Raw genomic sequence first — 19,234 nt, forward strand, 5'->3', positions numbered from 1 at the left:
GAATCAGTAGTGATGACTCTACCTGGAAGACAGGGGTGTGCAAGAAATGGCTGATCTTTAAAATTAAGAACAGCTAAAATATATTAAGTGTTTTTAAAAGCTGCAGTCATGTTTCTGAAACTTGCACTGAAATAGACGCATAGAGTCATACAGCACAGAAACAGATCCTTTAGTCCAACTCGCCCATGCCCTCCAGATATCCTAAATTAATCTCGTGACCCATTTGACAGCATTTCGCCCATATCTCTCTCACACCTTCCTATTCATATACCCACCCTGATGCCTTTCAAATGCTGTCATTGTACCAGCCTCCACCACTTCCTCTGGGCAGCTCATTCCATACACACACCATGAAAGTTACCCCTGAGGTCCCTTTTAAATCTTTCCCCTCTCACCCTAAACATATGCCGTCTAGTTTTGGACCTCCTCTATCCTGAGGTAAAGACATACAAAGCCGGACGAAATTCAAAAGGAATAAACTGTCGAGCCACAGGGAAAAATAAAATTGTGGCTGCAGCTTTTTCTCTCCTATTCAAATCAGTCGGTAACGCCAGTACCTCCACAGAGCATACTGCGCATGTGCTGCAGTGTCAGCAAAAGCACTGCGCATGTGCTGCGGTGTCAACAAAAGCACTGAGCATGCTCGTCGCTGTCCGCGGAAACGGCGCTTGACTTTCTTCTGAAGGACCAATGGTGAGAGCCGGAGGACCGGAAGGAGCCTGGTCCTCCTGCCAATCAGAACCGCCTCTTTGTCTGAATGCGGAAGTTGGGCCGTGAGTTTCTGAAGTTGCTGTTGTTCCTCTCTCTCTTTGAATGAACTTCACCCCAGACTGCAACTCTGTCCAACATCTGTGGGTACCGCACTCTCTTTTCACCCACTTTTTCATTTCTCTTTCGTTCTGGGATTCAGTTGCTGATTTGCACGAACTGAAGGGAAAGGGAGTGAATCCAGGGAGGGGACAGACTCTGGAAAAGTTGGTCCAGGTCTGTGTCTCCGTTGGCAAACGCACAGCAAATGCAGTACCACAATGTAAAGTTAAAGCCTATTGCTTTTTAAAAAAAATGCAGAAAGGAGGTGCATGGTTTAAATGATAATATATCGGTATGTGGAGAAAGTGAGGACTGGAGATCAGAGTCAAGTGTGGCTGGAAAACACAGCAGGTCAGGCAGCATCCGAGGAGCAGGAGAGTCAATGTTTTGGGCACGAGCCCTTCATCAGGAATGATGTGTGGATGTACAAAGGGGGCTCAGTGTCCTCCTACACCAGTCACTGCCAGTTGTCAAGACAGGTGCAGCAAGTAATCAGCAAGGCAAGTAGCATATTAGCAAGAGGAATTGAGTTCAAAAATGGGGATGACTTCCTGCAATTGTGGGGGTGGGGGGGGGGGGGGGGAGGGGGGTGTCATTGAATATATTCAAGACTGAGGTCATCTGACTTTTGAACAACAAAAAAGTGGATGGTTATAGGGGAAGGCAAGAAAATGGTTTTGAGACCATTACAGAATCATACAGCACAGAAGTAGACCCTTCAGTCCAACTAGTCCATGCTATGTTTGCATACTAAACTAATCCCATCTGCCAGTGTTTGGCCCATATCCCTCTGTCACAAAGCTGGTCCTTATTCTAAAAGCTGGTCCTTCTTCTCAATGATCCTACCAATGGAAACATCTTCCCAACATCCACCCTGTCCAGGCCAATCAGTATTCTGTATGTTTCAATGAGATCCCCCAAGCGTGGGCTGTAAATCAGCGTAAACCAAACCCTTCAGGATACAGCACGGACTAGGTTCAGCAAAGTGAGGATGGAGGGAGAATGTGTGGGATGGAGTTTTCAGCGTTTAGGAAATAAGAGTTCTGGTCTCCTTCCGATCGGAAAGATGTCATGAAACTTGAAAGGCTTCAGAAAAGATTTACAAGGATGTTGCCAGGGTTGGAGGATTTGAGCTATAGGGGGAGGTTGAATAAGCTGGTGCTGTTTTCCCTGGATGTTGGAGGCTGAGGGGTGACCATATAGAGGTTTATAAAATCATAAGCGGCATGGATAGGATGAACAGACAAAGTCTTTTCCCTGGGGTGGGGGAGTCCAGAACCAGAGGGCAAAGGTTTAGGGTGAGAGGGGAAAGATGTAAAAGAAACCTAAGAGGCAACTTTTTCACTCTAGTTTGTGTATGGAATGATCTGCCAGAGGATGTGGTGGAGGCTGGTACAATTGCAACGTTTAAAAGGCATCTGGATGGGTATATGAATAGGAAGGGTTTGGAGGGATATGGGCCGGGTGCTGGCAGGTGGGACTAGATTGGGTTGGGATATCTAGTCGGGTTGGACCGAAGGGTCTGTTTCCATGCTGTACATCTGTATGACTATGATGTTTCATTTTCATATCATTATTCAGCTTCATTTCCAAGTCATTGTAACCAAATGAAGTTTTCCTCAATACACACTTAAGGCTGTCTGGCTGCCCGATGTGTCCTGGATAATATGTGATCAGCAGGCATCCGGCAATCTACAGGAGTTGTCTTTTTTTTAGATTATTTACAGTGTGGAAAGAGGCCCTTCGGCCCAACAAGTTCACACCAACCCACCAAAGCGCAACCCACCCAGACCTATTCTCCCACATTTACCCCTACACCCAACACTACGGGCAATTTAGCATGGCCAATTCACCTAACCTGCACATTTTTGGACTGTGGGAGGAAACCGGAGCACCTGGAGGAAACCCATGCAGACATGGGGAGAATGACTGCGTGGAGTTTGCACAGTCGCCTAAGGCAGGAATCGAACCCGGGTCTCTGGCACTGTGAGGTAGCAGTGCTAACCACCGTGCTGCCCACATTATATTTATTTGACTGTACTGACCGCGATCACTTATTTTGTGAATTTTGTTGCAGGAAGACATGGGGAAAGAAATCTGAAACCAAATATCACATCAACCTCTGATGGAGCCACTTGATTCATTGGGAAAGGAATCAAGGAAATCATACTAAACATCATCTTCACTATCCTATCTAACTGCAACTCTGAAGGAATTATGAATCTGTACTCCAAGGTCTCTTTGTTCAGCAGCACTCCCTAGGACCTTACCATTAAGTCCTGCTCTGATTGCATTTTTGAAAAAACCAGCACCTCGCATTTATCTGAATTAAACTCCATCTGCCACTCCTCAGCCCATTGGCCCATCTGATCAAGATTCTGTTTTAATCAAAAGTAAACTTCTTCACTGTCCACTATACCTCCAATTTTGGTGTCCTCTGCAAACTTACTCTACCTATGTTCACAGCCAAACCACTTATATAAAAGAAGAAAAGTAATGGACCCAGCACCAATCCTCGTAGCACACACTGGTCACAGGCCTCCTGTCTGAAAAGCACCCCTCCACCACCACCATTCCCTGTCTTCTACCTTTGAGCTAGAACTTTGAAAAAAATAATTGAGGTCAAAATGCCTCCCCTCGTTGTGGTTCTGTTCGCCAAGCTGGGAATTCATGTTGCAGACGTTTCGTCCCCTGTCTAGGTGACATCCTCAGCGCTTGGGAGCCTCCTGTGAAGTGCATCTGTGATCTTTCTGCCGGCATTTATAGTGATTTGTATCTGCCACTTCCAGTTGTCAGTTCCAGCTGTCAGCTGCAGTGGACAGATACAAATCACTATAAATGCCGGAGGAAACATCACAGAAGCGCTTCACAGGAGGCTCCCAAGCACTGAGGATGTCACCTAGACAGGGGATGAAATATCTGCAACACAAATTCCCAGCTCGGCGAACAGAACCACAACAACGAACACCCGAGCTACAAATCTTCTCCCAAACTTTGAATGCCTCTCCTCCTCTTCTCCTGCTCACAGTACGCTGGCTGTAGCCAGCCAGCTGAGAGTCAGTCCTCAATGGAGGAGATTCCAATCTCCTGGGGTTTTTTTTTTAAAAACTGAGGTGGCTAAATCTCTTGGTTAAACTTTTTTTAAAATCCCCTCACTAACACTACTGCGATAGTGCTCATTTTTTCCCCAGCACCCATGTTGTGTGTGGGGAGGTGTGAGATAGCAGACACATTCAATTTTGCTCAAAGCACACAATCTGCAGGCAGTCAATCCATTAATATTTTATACGTTCCAACTTTGGAAGTAGAACCAGTCTGACTCAACATTAGGAGACAGGCAGGCTCTAACCTCACACCTTTAATACATTCTCTGAGCTGAAATGTCACTTTCAAATTACATTGAGAACGTTCCTTATAAGTCATTCTGGGATTTACATAGTAATGAACTGAAACCTGCAACCCATTCTAAAAGATGAAAGACTTGATAGCAATCTAGATTTGTTCCATTCAGTTGTATGACACTGTAATTTTTTAGTTCAAATTCTATGTCATGATCCTGCTCCACAACTACCTGATGAAGGAACAGCACTCTGAAAGCTAGTCCTTCCAAATAATATCAGATTATATTCCAATACCTTTGTCTGATTTTTACCTTTGTTTCTCATGAACACAGCCCACACGTTCTCCCGCAGGCAGTAACCTTTACAATGCTGATGAAATGATGCAGTACCTGCAGAGATGAAAAACTTAACAGTTTTAATTTTAATTCTGTGTCTTATGATCCTGCTCCACAGCTACCCGATGAAGGAGCGGTGCCCCAAAAGCTAATACTTCCAAATAAACCTGTTGGACTGTAACCTGGTGTTGTGAGACTTTTAATCTTTGTTTCGAGCCCACACCTCCCACTGCTGCCAGTAAACCTTACAATGCTGGTGAAACAATGAATCCGCACTCCTGAAAAATTTACAATTTCTCACAATTCTGCCACTCATTCACTTCTGATCCAGGACATTGGAAACTTAGTGCTGGAGGTTGAAAGAAATTAGCAGCTTTAAAGCAAAAAGCAGCTTTCAATGAGTGTCTGAGTCAGACGGTGAATTCCGGTAACGTTTATTGCAACCCTGCTTCATTACAGTTTCAATTTTTCCCAGAAAAAAAAGTGCACGAAAAGTAGCGTTTTTTAAAATAAAAAGCTCAAGGTCAAAGTGCACACACTCCCCATCCCCCACTTACTTTACTATTGGTCAGCACCAAATTATCCCTTTGGAACTGGATCCCTGGTACAGCCTTCACCTGGAGGAAGTATTGCCTCACTCAGCAGTTTCAGCCTACACCCTGTATACAAGTTAGTTTCTCCAGCTCATATACAGGAGGGGGATGCAATCAAGAGTCAACCACACTGCTGTGGCTCTGGAGTCAGGGGTAGGCCAGACCAGGTAAAGGACGCAGCTGGAATAACCGAGTGATTCCTTTCCTGCAAAGGTAGCTTCATTCTCTAAAAAAGGACATGAGTGAATAAGGTGGGGTTTTTCTTCCCCTGAAAATGGTTTCATCATTTGATTCTGAACTCCAGATTTCAATTGCGCCATCTACCACGGTGGGATTCAAACCTGGGAGACCCCAGAACGGGGTTGATAGTCTAGTCAAAAATGGTACTTATCTGTCACTCCTTCAATTTCCCTGTGATGGCACGTGAACTCGTTGATGTCTCTGGAGGTCGGAGGAGCAGGTGAAGCCCTTCCTGCACTTGGAGCAGGTGAATGGCCTCTCCCCAGTGTGGATCCGCTGGTGGGTCAGCAGGTGGGAAGAGTTGGTAAATCCCTTCCCACACTCGGGGCAGGTGAATGGCCTCTCCCCTGTGTGGACCCGCTTATGCTGCCGCAAATTGCTCATATGATTGAATCCTTTCCCGCACACAGAGCAGGTGAATGGCCTTTCCCCTGTGTGGATCCGCTGGTGGTTCAGCAAGCTGGAAGAATCAATGAATCCCTTCCCACACTCGGGGCAGGGGAACGGCCTCTCCCCCGTGTGGACCCGCTCGTGCTTCCTCAAGTTGCTCACACGACGGAAAGCCTTCCCGCACTCTGAGCAACCGAACGGCCTCTCCCCAGTGTGGACCCGATGGTGGGTCAGCAGTGCAGATGAATGCGTGAACCCCTTCCTGCACACCAAGCAGGTGAAGGGCTTCTCTCCCGTGTGGACCCACTGGTGCGCCCGCAGGTTGGAAGAATTTGTGAATCCCTTCCCACACACTGAGCAGATGAACGGCTTCTCCCCGCTGTGAACACGTCTGTGAATTTCCAGCACTGAGGGGGAAGGGAATCCTTTCCCACAGTCCCCACATTTCCACGGTTTCCCCATGGGGAGAGTATTCCTTGTGTCACCTGGGTTTGAAATTACAAACAGAACTGGTACACAGTCTGTCCCCACCGTGAGGGGTGTGATTTTGATTCCCCCAAGCTGAGGAAATGGTTTGAAGCACTTTTTCCACAGTCAGCCCACTGAATCTCCCTCACTCGGGTGTCTTAGTATTCTTCCTGCCACACTAGTGTCCTGCAAAAATAAACTCACAAAATAAGTGATCACGGTCAGTACAGTTAAATAAAGATACATTGATGGCGATTCCTGTAGATTTCCAGGTGCCTGCTGATCACATTATCCAGGTCACAGAAACCTGAAAACCCTCATGCAGCCAGATAGCCTTAAGTGTGTATGGAGGAAAACTTCACTCAGGGGACAATGACCTAGAACAAGCTGCCGACAAAGGTGCTGGATCAAGATATGAAAATAAAATGCCAAGACTGCTTGCAGAAAGAAAGCCAGTGAAGTTGCTGAATGAGTAAGGTGGGGGATGGGTCCCAGGGAAACAGTGAGGAAAGAGACTAACCCGAGAATCGTACAGTTGGGAAAGGGAGTGAATCAAACAGTCAGGGCAGGAAGGAATAATGCAGAGAACAATGTAGGACTGAAGTTATACTGCATTTACGTCAAAGCAAGAGACCTAACAGGGAAGGCAGATGAAATCAGGGTTTATGGTCAGAAACATGGGACTGGGACATCATAGCAACTACAGAAATGAGGCTCAGGGATGGACAGCTCAATGTTCCAGGATACAAATGCCATAGGAAAGATACGGGGGGGGGGGGGGGGGGGGGGGGAGAGAGGGGGGTGAAAGAGAGGTGGGGAGTGGTGTTTTGATAAGGGATAGTATTGAGGGAGGATATTCCTGGGAATACATCCAGGGGAGTTATTTGGGTGGAACTGAGAAATAAGAAAGGGATGATCACCTTATGGGATTGTAATATAAACCTCTAATAATCAGCAGGAAATTGAGAAACAAAGTTTAAGGAGATTTCAGTTATCTGTAAGAATACTAGGATGGTTATGGTAGGGGATTTTAACTTTCCAAACATTGACTAGGACTGCCAGCGTTCAGGGTTTAGATCAAGAGGAATTTGTTAAGCACGGACAAGACAATTTTCTGAGGCAGTATGTGGATGTTCCTACTAGAGAAGTTGCAAAACCTGACCTACTTTTGGGAAATAAGGCAGGGCAGGTGACTGACATGTCAGTGCTGGACCACTTTGGGAAAGGGACAGACCGGATCTCAAAGTAAATTGGAGGGAGGTTAATTTTGATGGTATTGGGCAAAAACTTTCAAAAGTTGATTGGGAGGCAGATGTTCACAGGTAAAGGGAAGGCTGGAAAATGTGAAGCCTTCAAATATGAGATAATAAGAGTCCAGAGACAGTATGTTCCTGTTAGGGTGAAAGAAAAGGCTGGTAGGTGTAGGGAATGCTGGATGACTAGAGAAATTGAGTTGGCTAACAACAAGAAGGAAGCATATGACAAGTATGGACAGGACAAATTGAATGAATCCTTAGAACAGTATAAAGGCGGTAGGGGTATGCTTAAGAGGGAAATCAGGAGGGCAAGAAGGGGACATGAGATAGCTTTGGCAAATAGGGTTAAGGAGAATTAGAAGGGTTTTTATAAATTAAGGACAAAAGGGTAATTGGGAGAGAATACAGCCCCTCAAAGATCAACAAGGGCAGCCTATGTGTGGAGCCGGAGTAGATGAGGAAAATACTAAATGAGTATCAGTGTTTACTGTGAAGGAGGACATGGAAGATATAGAATGTGGGGACATAGATGGTGACGTCTTGAAAAATGTCCACATTACAGAGGAGGTAGAGCTGGATGTCTTGAAACACAAAAGTAGATAAATCCCCAGAAGCTAGGCAAGTGACTCTTGGGCCCCTTGCTGAGATATTTGTATCATCCTTAGTCACAGGTGAGGTGTTGGAAGACTGGAGAGTGGCTAACGTGGTGCCATTATTTAAGAACAGTGGTAAGGAAAAGCCAGGGAACTATAGACCAGCGAGCCGACATCAGTGATAGGCAAGTTGTTGGAGGGAATCCCGAGAAACAGGATTTGCATGTATTTGGAAAGGCAAGGACTAATTAGGGATAGTCAGCATGGCTTTGTGCTTAGGAAATCAATCAAACAAAGTTCCTCATGGAAGATTCGTTAGCAAGGTAAGATCTTATGAAATACAGGGAGAACTAGTCAACCGGATACTGAACTGGCTTGAAGGTAAAAGAAAGAGGGTGGTGGTGGAGAGTTCCTTTTCAGACTGGAGCCTGTGACCAGTGGTGTGCCACAAGGATCGGTGCTGAATCCACTACTTTTTGTCATTTATAAAAATGATTTGGATGTGAACATAGTAGGTTTTGTTAATAAGTTTGCAGATGACACCAAAATTGGAGATTCAGTGGACAGCGAGGAAGGTTGCCTCTGATTAAAATAGGATCTTGGGCTGAGGAGTGGCAGATGGAGTTTAATTCAGATAAATGAGAGGTGCTGCATTTTGGAATTGCAAATCAGATCAGGACTTATTCAATCTCAATGTCATGGAGATATACAGCTTGGAAACAGACCCTTCGGTCCAACTTGCCCATGCTGACCAGATATCCAGAATTAATCTAGCTGCATTTACCAGCCCATCTCTCTCTCTCGACCTTTCCTATTCAAACACCCATCCAGAGGCATTGTAAATGTTATCATTGTACCAGCCTCCATAACTTCCTCTGACAGCTCAATCAATACACGCACCACACTCTGCATGGAACTTTACATCATTCCCCCCTCATTCTCAACCTCTGCCCTCTACTTCTGGACTCCCCTACCCCAGGAAAGAGACCTTGTCTATTTACCCTATCCATGCCCCTCATGAATTTACAGTAAGATCACCCCTCAGCCTCCAACACTCCAGGGAAAACAGCCCAATCTATTCAGCCCCTTCCTGTAGCTCAAACTCTCCAACCCTGGAAACATCCTTGTAAAGCTTTTCTGAACCGTTCCATCCTTGATATTCAAATACTAGTTTTACACAGAGGGTGGTTCATGTGTGGAATGAACTTCCTGAGGCAGTGGTGGATGCCGGTAGAGTTTAAAGACATTTATTTCAGTATATGAATAAGAAAAGGTTTTGAGGGATACAGTCGAAGAGCAGGCAGGAGAGACTGGTTTAATGTGGGATTATGGTTGGCATGGATTGGTTGGACTGAAGGTCTGTTTCCATGCTGTATGACTATGGCAGGCTTTTAGTTCTTGACAGTGGAGTCACAGGTAGACAGGATAATGAAGGTGGTGTTTGGTACACTTCACAGGACATTGGTTAGGCCACTTTTGTAGGATTGCACACAATTCTGTTACCAGTGATCCCACCCTGACACGCCATGCACCAGAGATAATGACTAAAATTGACTGGGACACAATAAAATCATAAGACCCCTACAATGCACAAAAAGGCTATTTGGTCCATTGAATGCATTGGGTATAGGAGTTGGGAGGTCATGATGCAGCTGTACAGGACATTGTTTAGGCCACTTTTGGAATATTGCATTCGATTCCAGTCTCCCTGTTATTGGGTAGGAAGGATGTTGTGAAACTTGAAAGGGTGCAGGACAGATTGATAAGGACATCACCAGTGTTGGAGGGTTTGTGGTATAAAGAGAGAGGCTGAATAGTATGGGGCTGTTTCCCTGGAGCATCAGAGGCAGAGGGACAACCTTGTCAAGGTTTATAAAATCATGTGGGGCATGAATGGAATAAATAGGGAAGCACATTTCCCCAGGGTGGGGGTGTCCAAAACCAGAGGGCATAGGTTTAGGGTGGGAGGGGAAGATTTAAAAGTGACCCAAGGGTCAATGTTTTCACACAGAGGGTGGTGCGTTTATGCACTGAGCTGCCAGAGGAAGTGGTCAGTACAATTACATTTAAAAGGCATCTAGATGGGTATGTGAATAGGAAGGCTTTGGAGGGATAACAGTCAAATGCTGGCAAATGGACCTAGATTTACATAGGATATCTTGTCTGCAAGGATGTGTTGGATCACAAAGTCTATTTCCGTGCTGTATGTTTCCATGTCTATTTGATAACACGTGCTTTATTTCTGTTGATGCAAATATTTTTATCAACCATGCCTGGGTGGTAATACTTAGTCATAGAGATGTACAGCATGGAAACAGACCCTTCGGTCCAACCTGTCCATGCCGACCAGACATCCCAACACAAGCTAGTCCCACCTGCCAGTACCTGGCATAGATGTAAGGGAGCGAGAATTCCTCAATTAGGGCACTATAACAACCCTGGGAGACACCAATTTCTGGTTTACGTCCTAATGAACAAACATTAAGTACAAGCACCTGTTTATACTCAATTGTGTTTCATTTTTCTTGTTTTATTCCCTGCTACGATGATTCTCTCTGTCTGGATGGTTGACAGGCTGGGAGATTGTGGGTTGGGCCTTGATTGACTGAATGTTTTATTGTTCCGGAAGGTGTAAAAGGTTTCAGCAGAAACCCTGCAGAGCTGAGAACAGACCGACATTTTACTCTGTGGAAACAGGGAAGTCAACAGACGACAGAGAAATCAGGACCTGAAATCCGAGCTGACACCAGACTACCATGTTATCAGTGCTTTGATTGGCAGTGTCTCTACCTTTACCTAGCTTCTCATTTGACTAGAATGCCACGTATCCCTTCAATATTCAGGATCAAATCCTTGGTACCCTGAAGCCATGTCTCTGTAAGGAGTCTTGGATCATAATTATTGTGTTCGATGTGTGCAGTCTATTCATTCACTTTTGTTATGATGCAGCACACCTTCAGACAGTCTTCAGTTTCAATTTTTGTGATCTTTAGAATCCAGCTTTGATCGCTGGTACATTTACTCTCCTTGTCCCTTTCTGTCATTCTCTGATGTTCATTTTCACATCACAACATTGTTCACCTGCCTTGATTTGGACTGGCCATGCTAAATTGCCCAGGGATGTGCAGGTTAGCTGGGTTACCCATGGGAAATGCGGGGTTATAGTTTCATAGTAATAGAAACAGGAGTAGGCCATTTGGCCTGTCGAGCCTGCTCTGTCATTCATTAAGATCACGGCTGATCTATCCATCATCTCAGCTCCTCCTACCTGCATTATCCCAACTACCCTTAAATCCCCACCATGCAAATACCTACTCACCTGTGTCTTGAATATTCCTAGTGAAGCTGTCTCTACCGATTCCATAGGCAGAGAATTTCATGGAGTCACTATAGTGAATATAGCCCAGACCTCTCACTGCTGCCGGTAATGATTAGATTAGACTACTTACAATGTGGAAACAGGCCCTTTGGCCCAACAAGTCCACACTGACCCTCCAAAGAGCAATACAATGCTGATGAAACAATGTAATTCTTGCAGTACTGAAACCCGTGAGGCTTCTAACGATACCAGTTACTGACTCACTGCTCCTTCTGATATACAGCATTGAAAATACAATGTCGAAGGCTGAATGAAATGAGCAGTTTAACTCAAAAATCCACCTAACCCTTCACTAGGCTCCCCGCTCAGCACACTTTACTTACTGCTGGTAAACCTTAAACCACTTCATCCCCACAGTGCAATGATTTCCCACTTTCCACCAGAATCCTGGATGCACTCAGTTGTTGTCTCACAATTGAAAGATTTCATTGTAACTTCTGCTTCCAGTCAAGGCAAAACATCTTTGAAAGCTGCTCTCAAAGTTCAGTCTTCACAATCACACTTCTGCTTTCATGGAAGATGATTAGAGTCATACAGCACAGAAACTGAGCCCTCAGTCCATCTCATCCGTGCCAGCCAGATATCCTAAATTAATCTAGTCCCATTTGCCAGCATTTGGCCTGTATCCCTCTAAATCCTTCTCATTCACATACCCATCTTTTAAATGTTGTAATTGTAGCAGCCTCCATCACTTTCTCTGGCAGCTCATTCCAAACATGCACTACCCTCTGTGAGAAAAAGTTGCCCCTCGGGTCCATTTTAAATCTTCCCCCCCTTCACGTGAAACTTATGCCTTTCAGTTTTGGATTCCCCTGCCATGGGGAAAAGATTTTGGCTATTCACCCTATCCATACCCCTTATAAGATTCTGTAAGGTCACCCCTCAGCCTCAGATGCTGCAGGAAAATTATCCCTGGCCTATTCAGCATCTCCCTTTAGCTCTAACCCTCCAACTCTGCCAACATCCTTGTAAATTTTGTCTGAACTCTTTCAAGTTTCACAACATTGTTCCATAGGAGGGGACCCAGAATTGCGCACACTATTCCAAAAGTGGCCTAACCAATGTCCTGTGCGGCCATGACAATGACCTCCCACCTCCTACACTCAATGCTCTGACCAGTAAAGGAAAACGTCCAAATGCCTTCTTCACTATCCTGTCTCCCTGCAATTCCACTTTTAAGGAACTAGAACCTGCAAGGTCTCTTTGTTCAGCAACACTCCCCATTAACTGTGTAAGTCATGCCCTGAGTTGCCTTACAAAATGCAACACTTCATATTTATCTAAATTAAACTCATTCTGCCACTCCTTGGCCCATCAGCCCATCCTATCAATTCTAATTTATATTGAATTTTCTTTCTCCCCTCACCCCTGAAAAGCTGAAAAATCTCCATCCAACACACACTCCGTCCATTCTGACTTTGCTGAACGTAATTCCTGCTGTACCTCATCCTGAAGGGTCTGGTTCATGCTGATCAACAGGCCCACACTCGGGAGGGGGTGGGTGGAATCTAGTTGAAACAGACAGAATACTGAACGGCCTAGACAGAGTGCACATGGGGAAGATGTTTCCATTGGTAGGAGAGACTAGCACCTGAGGGCACAGCATTAGAATAAAAGGAAGACCTTTTAGAACAAAGATAAAGAGAAATCATTTCAGCCAGAGAGTGGTGAACATGTGGAAGTCACTGCTACAGAATGCTGTGGACGCTCGTCACTGAGTATGTTTAAGACGGAGGTAGATAGGTTCTTGAGTATCATGGGGGAAATCATGGGTCACGGGGAGAAAGTGGGAGAATGGGATTGAGAAGCTTACTAGCCATGATTTAATGGCAGAGCAGCCCCATTGGGCTGAGACATCTAATTTATTCTCTGTTTTATGGTCTCTTGCTTTCCTGGACACAGAGAGAAAGAATTGGGAGCAGGAACAGGCTGTTTAGTCTGTCGAGCCTGCACCAACATAAGTGGATAGGAAGATACCTACATCGAGGTGGATAAGCTGGAAATATTTCCACTGGAGCAGAGGAGGTTGAGAGGTGACCTTATCGAGGATTATAAAATCATGAGGGGTATAGATAAGGTGAATGGCAGATATCAGTCGGTGGAGTTGTGGATAGTGAGGAAGGAAGTGGTAGGTTACGCGGGATATAGATAAGTTGCAGAGCTGGCGGAAATGTGGCAAATGGAATTCAATGTAGCTAAGTGCGAAGTCGTTCACTTTGGTAGGAATAACAAGATGATGGATTACTGGGCTAATGGTAGGCTACTGGTAGTGTGGATGAGCAGAGATCTTGGTGTCCATGTACACAGATCTCTGAAAGTTGCCAGGTAAATAGTGCTGTGAGGAAGGCATATGTGTACTGGGCTTTATTGGCAGAGGAATTGAGTTCCGGAGTCCTGAGGTCATGTTGCAGTTGTATAAGACTCTGGTGCGGCCTCATCTGGAGTATTGTGTGCAGTTTTGGTCGCCATACTATAGGAAGGATGTGGAAGCTTTAGAACGAGTGCAGAGGAGGTTACCAGGATGTTGCCTGAATGGTAGGAAAATCTTATGAGGAAAGGCTGAGGCACTTGGGGCTGTTCTCATTGGAGAAGAGAAGGTTTAGGGGAGATCTGATAGAAGTGTATAAGATGATTAGGGTTTAGATAGGGTAGATACTAAGAACCTTTTACCGCTAATGGAGTCAGGTGTTACTAGGGGACATAGCTTTAAATTAAGGGGTGTTAGGTAAAGGACAGATGTTAGGGGTAGATTCTTCACACAGCGGGTTGTGAGTTCATGGAATGCCCTGCCCGTATCAGTGTGAACTCTCCTTCTTTATGGTCATTTAAGCGGGCAGGATAGGCATTTGGAAGTTATTGGGCTAGTATAGGTTAGGTAGGATTCGGTCGGCGAAACATCGAGGCCGAAGGGCCTGTACTGCGCTGAATGTTCTATGTTCTATCTTTTCCCTTGGTGGGGGTTCAATATTAGGCAGCAAATTTGAAGGTGAGAGGATAAAGATTTTAAAAAGGCATAACAGGTACTTTAATTTTTAAAGCACAAAGTGGTTTGTGTGTGAAATGCATGTCCAGACGAAGGGGTGGATGCAGGTACAGTTAGAACATTTAAAAGACATTAGGATAAGTACATGAATGAAGTTGAATTCAGATAAATGTGAGGTGCTGCATTTTGGAAAAACAAATCAGAGCAGGACTTATACACTTTATGGTAAGGTCCTGGGGAGCGTTGCTGAACAAAGAGACCTTGGAGTGCAGTTCATAGTTCCTTGAAGGTAAACCCACAGATAGATAGGACAGTGAAGGCAGTATTTGGTATGCTGTCCTTTATTGGTTAGAGCATTGAGTAAAGGTGTTGAGAGGTGATGTTGCATCTGTACAGGACATTGGTGAGGCCACATTTGAAATATTGCGTGCAACTCTGGTCTTCTTACCATCGGAAGGATGTTGTGAAACTTGAAAGGGTTCAGAAAAGATTCACCAGGATGTTACCAGGTTTGAAAGATTTGAGCTCTTGGGGGAGGCTAAATGGGCTGGGGCTGTTTTCCTTGGAGTGTCAGAGGCTGAGGGGTGACCTTACAGAGGGGCATGGAGAGGACAAATAGAAGAAGTCTTCTCTGTGAGGTGGGGAGTCCAGAACTAAAAGTTTAGAGTGAGGGGGGAAAAGACATGAGACACCTAAGGGGAGCTTTTTCACAAGAGAGTGGTGCATGTATGGAATGACCAGCCAAAGGAAGTGGTGGAGGCTGGTATAATTACAGCATGTAAAAGGCATCTGGATTAGTCTATAAATAGGAAGAGTTTAAAGGGGTATGGACCAAGTGCTGGTAAATAGGACTAGATTAGGATAATTGATCAGCATGGACTAGTTGGACTGAAGGGTCTGTTTCTGTAACCAATCTATACTGGTCTTAAAACCATTTTTTTTTGCCTTCCCCCATAACCATCCACTTCTTTGTTGTTCAAAAATCAGATGAACTCAGTCTTGGACACATTCAATGACGTCCTGGCTGCAGGAAGGCGTCCCCACCTCTCAGCTCAATTCCTCTTGCTAATACACCACTTGCCTTGCTGATTGCTCGCTGCATCTGTCTGACAACTGGCACTGACTGGTGCAGAATGACATCTACATCTGTACATTTACACATCATTTCTGATAAAAGGTTCCTGCATTTGCCCTGGTGTTTTTCAATTGAGACACAGAACTGAACTAACTTTCCCAGAACCTGTCCCCTCCCTGGATTCACTCCATTTCGCTTCCGTTTCTGCAAGTCAACAGCTGAACCCGGAATGGAAAATGGGGTGAGAAAAGAGAGCACAATACTCACAGATGTTGGACAGAGGAAGAAGGTTGCAGTCTGCCCTGAAGCTCAATCTTAACTCAGAGAGAAGCAGCACCAACCCCAGAAGCACATGATCCTACTTCCGCATCCAGTCTATGGGTTTTCTGTGATTGGCAGGAGGACCAGTCCCCATCCGGTCCTCCAGAGCGTCCCATTGGTTCACCAAAACAAGACCGTGGGGCGTTTCCCCGTGCCGCATGAGCAACGCGAGCAGTATGGAGATGCTGGTTATTACTGACAGAGTTTCAGAGTTATAAATCACACAGTGCCAAGTTATAGTCCAACCGTTTATTTACTTATTTCCGATTTATTTGGAATCACTAGCTTTCGAAGCGCTGCTTCTTCATCGGGTGGTTGTGGAGCAGACTCATAATACACAGACTCTTGAGCAACAGGATTGCAGAGTCATGGGATGTAATATTAAACAAATTTAGCTGACCTCTGTCATCTTTTAGAATGACCATGTTCGTTTTGATTCCTTCGTATGTAAATCCCAAAACTTTTTAAAAGTTATGTTCTCAAGATAGGTTTTCACAATAGGTGTCATCTCAATCAGATAATGCATTGAAGGTGTTAAGTTAAAGTCTGTCTGTGTCCCAATGTTACGTCAGACTGATTCTATTTCTAAAGTGGGAGGTACAGCGTTTTTGAGCAAAATAAAATGTAATTCTGCAAGTACAAATTCAACCCACAAACATAAATGTGTGTGTGTACAGGCGAAACCAAGTGATTGTGTCTGTGTCTGTGTGCGAGTGTAATGGGGTATAAGGCTGTGAGAGGATGTGTGTGTGTGAGCATTTGAGAGAGAGTGGATGTGTATGAGAGAGGGTCTGCATGAGTGTGTTGGGCTGGGGGAGCATGTGTTTGTGTGAATGCGTGCTTGTGTGCGTGTATGTGTGGGGGAGTGTTTAGTGTCGTGGGGTCACCTGTAGTGTGACATGAACCCAAAGTCCTGGTTGAGGCCATCCCCATAGGTACCAAACTTGGCTATCAGCCTCTGCCCTGCCACTTTCCATTGTTGCCTGTCCTGAAGTTTGCCTTGGAGGATGGTCACCCGAAGGTCCGAGGCTGAATGTCCCGGACGGCTGTAGTGTTCCCCGACTGGGAGGGAACATTCCTGGCTGATGATTGTGCAGTGTTCATTCATCCGTTACTGTAGCCTCCACTCGGTCTCGCCAAGATACCATGCCTCAGGGCATCATTGCCTGCAGCGTATGAGACAAACAATGCTGGCTGAGTCACGTGAGTACCTGCCATACTCATGGTGGGTGGTGTCCCCACGTGTAATGGTGTCAATCGTATCGTCACTCTAACACGTCTTGCATCGTCTGCCATGGCAGGGTTGTATCATGTTGCCCTGAAGACCAAGCAGGTTGTTGTGAACAATGATCTGTTTAAGGTTTGGCAGTTGTTTGAAGTCGAGAAGTGGAGGTATGGGGAAGGACTTGGCGAGGTGCTCATCCGCATCTGTACTATGTTGCAGGCTGCAAAGAACATGACAGAGTGTTTCGGCTCCCAAATAGGACTGGACAACAAAGAGAACCATATTGGTTGCAGCTCATATCTGTCTCCTAAGGAGATCATGACAGTTTCTCGCTGTGGCACATTGGAACTGGCAGTTGATGAGTTGAGCATTGTATCCCGTTCTTATGAGAGCATGCTTGTGTACTTCCAAGTGTCTGTCATGTTCCTCTTCACCTGAACAGATCCTGTGTATGTGAAGGGCTTGTCCATAGAGGATGGCTATTTAATATGTTTCACTAGCGAAGTGTAGCACTGTCAGGTTATCCGTGGGTTTGTGATACAGAGAAGTGCTGAGATACCCATCCTTGATAGAGACGCATGTGTCCAAAAATGAGACAGATATGAAAGAGTAGTCCATGGTGAGTGTGATGGTGGGATGAAACTTGTTAATAACAGTGTCGTTAGTTCAGTGACTCTCGCCATGGGTCCAGAGGAAGAAAGATCATCAATATATCTGGGGTATAGTGTTGGTTGGAGGTCCTGTGCAGCAAAGAAAGACATAAGACTATGGGGTAAATTTGCATTTGCAGAATTATATTTGTAGATACATTCTATTTTGCTCAAAAAGTGCACAATCTGCAGGCAATCACTCCATGTAATATTTTATCAATTCCTACTTTGGAAATAGAACCAGTCTGACTCAAGGCAGGCTCAAACCTCACACCTTTCATGCATTGTCTGAGCTGAGAAGTCACCTCTTTTTATAAAACCTTCAGTTATCTCGAGACTGTGACTTAAAAGAAGTTCTGGGATTTATATATTAATGAACTGAAATCTGAAACCCATTCTAAAGATGAAACACTTCAAAGCAATCTAGGTTTGTTCAATATAACATTCAATGTCCTTTTGCTACAAATACTCTGTCTTATGATTCTGCTCCACAGCTACCCAATGAAGGAGCAGCGCTCCAAAAGCTAGTGCTTCCAAATAAACCTGTTGGACTATAACTTGGTGTTGTGTGATTTTTAACTTTGTTTCTAATAAAAACAGCCCACACCTCCCACCGGTGTGAGTAAACTTTACAATGCTGAGGAAATGATGAACCTGCAGTCCTGAAAAATGAACAATTTCGAATAATACGAGCTACACATTGACTGCTCCTTCAATTAGAAACCTCACACTGGAGATTGAAAGAAACAAGCAGCTTTCAAAGAAAAACCTGCTGGATCTCATAGCCTTCCATGTCTGAGTCCTTCGGTAAGTTCAGGTAACCTTTATCGTGGCAAAAGTGAGGATTGCAGATGCTAGAGATCAGAGTTTAGGTTAGAGTGGTGCTAGGAAAGCACAGCAGGTCAGGCAGCATCAGAGGAGCATGAAAATCGACATTTCGGGCAAAAGCCCTTCATCAGGAATCAGCTTTTGCCTGGAATGTCGATTTTCCTGCTCCTCAGATGCTGCCTAACTTTTATTGTGACCCACTTTGTTACAGCTTCAGATCTCCCCAGCAAATAGGCATAGAAAATGTAGTTTATTTGCATTTTTAACAGCTCAAGGTCAAAGCGTACACATTCCCCTACACCCCACTTTCTTCACTGTTGGTCAGCTGAGTTGTCCCTTTGTAATTGGATCCTTGGTACAGCCGTAACCCGGAGGAAGTATTGCTTCACTCAGCAATTGCAACCCATACCTTGTCTCCAAGTAAGATTCTCCCCGCTCATTTGCCGTGGGGCTGTCGCGAGTCAACCAGACTGCTGTGGGTCTGGAGTCATGTGTAGACCAGACCAGGTAAAGCCTGCAGCTGGACGACTGAGTGATTCCTTTCCCACAACAGCAGTTTCCTTCCCTAAAACATGAGTGAATCAGATAGGGATGTTTTTCTCATCATGGGTTCTGAACTCCAGGTTTCTGACTGACTTCCAACTCCACCGTCTGCTATTCAAACCCAGGAGTCCCCAGAACTGAGTTATTAATGCAGTCGATAATGGCATTCGGCTGAAGCTCCTTCAATGGCAGGTGAACTCACTG

General features: G+C 45.1%; 1 protein-coding gene across 4 annotated transcripts; it reads right to left on the bottom strand.

Moving 5' to 3' along the window:
* Positions 1–4,903: 4,903 nt before the first annotated feature.
* Positions 4,904–18,930, bottom strand: LOC132807722 (zinc finger protein 239-like). Of its 4 annotated transcripts, none has more exons than XM_060821756.1 (2): positions 18,897–18,930; positions 4,904–6,363 (listed from the first exon to the last, which is right to left on the bottom strand). In XM_060821756.1, the coding sequence occupies exon 2, from the start codon at positions 6,169–6,171 to the stop codon at positions 5,482–5,484; it is 690 nt and encodes a 229-aa protein (XP_060677739.1). In that variant the 5' UTR covers positions 6,172–6,363; positions 18,897–18,930; the 3' UTR covers positions 4,904–5,481. The 4 variants fall into 4 exon arrangements, with proteins under 4 accessions (XP_060677739.1, XP_060677737.1, XP_060677741.1 ...); XM_060821754.1 differs by lacking the exon at positions 18,897–18,930 and adding an exon at positions 15,731–15,799; XM_060821758.1 differs by lacking the exon at positions 18,897–18,930 and adding an exon at positions 11,346–11,383.
* Between the last annotated feature and the right edge of the window lie 304 nt (positions 18,931–19,234).

Source organism: Hemiscyllium ocellatum (assembly GCF_020745735.1).
Source record: "Hemiscyllium ocellatum isolate sHemOce1 chromosome 27 unlocalized genomic scaffold, sHemOce1.pat.X.cur. SUPER_27_unloc_20, whole genome shotgun sequence".
NCBI lineage: Eukaryota > Metazoa > Chordata > Chondrichthyes > Orectolobiformes > Hemiscylliidae > Hemiscyllium > Hemiscyllium ocellatum.

What these genes read in the sequence shown, in the direction of transcription:
- LOC132807722 (XM_060821756.1), bottom strand. Translation starts at nt 6,171, where the DNA reads ATGGGGAAACCGTGGAAATGTGGGGACTGTGGGAAAGGATTCCCTTCC.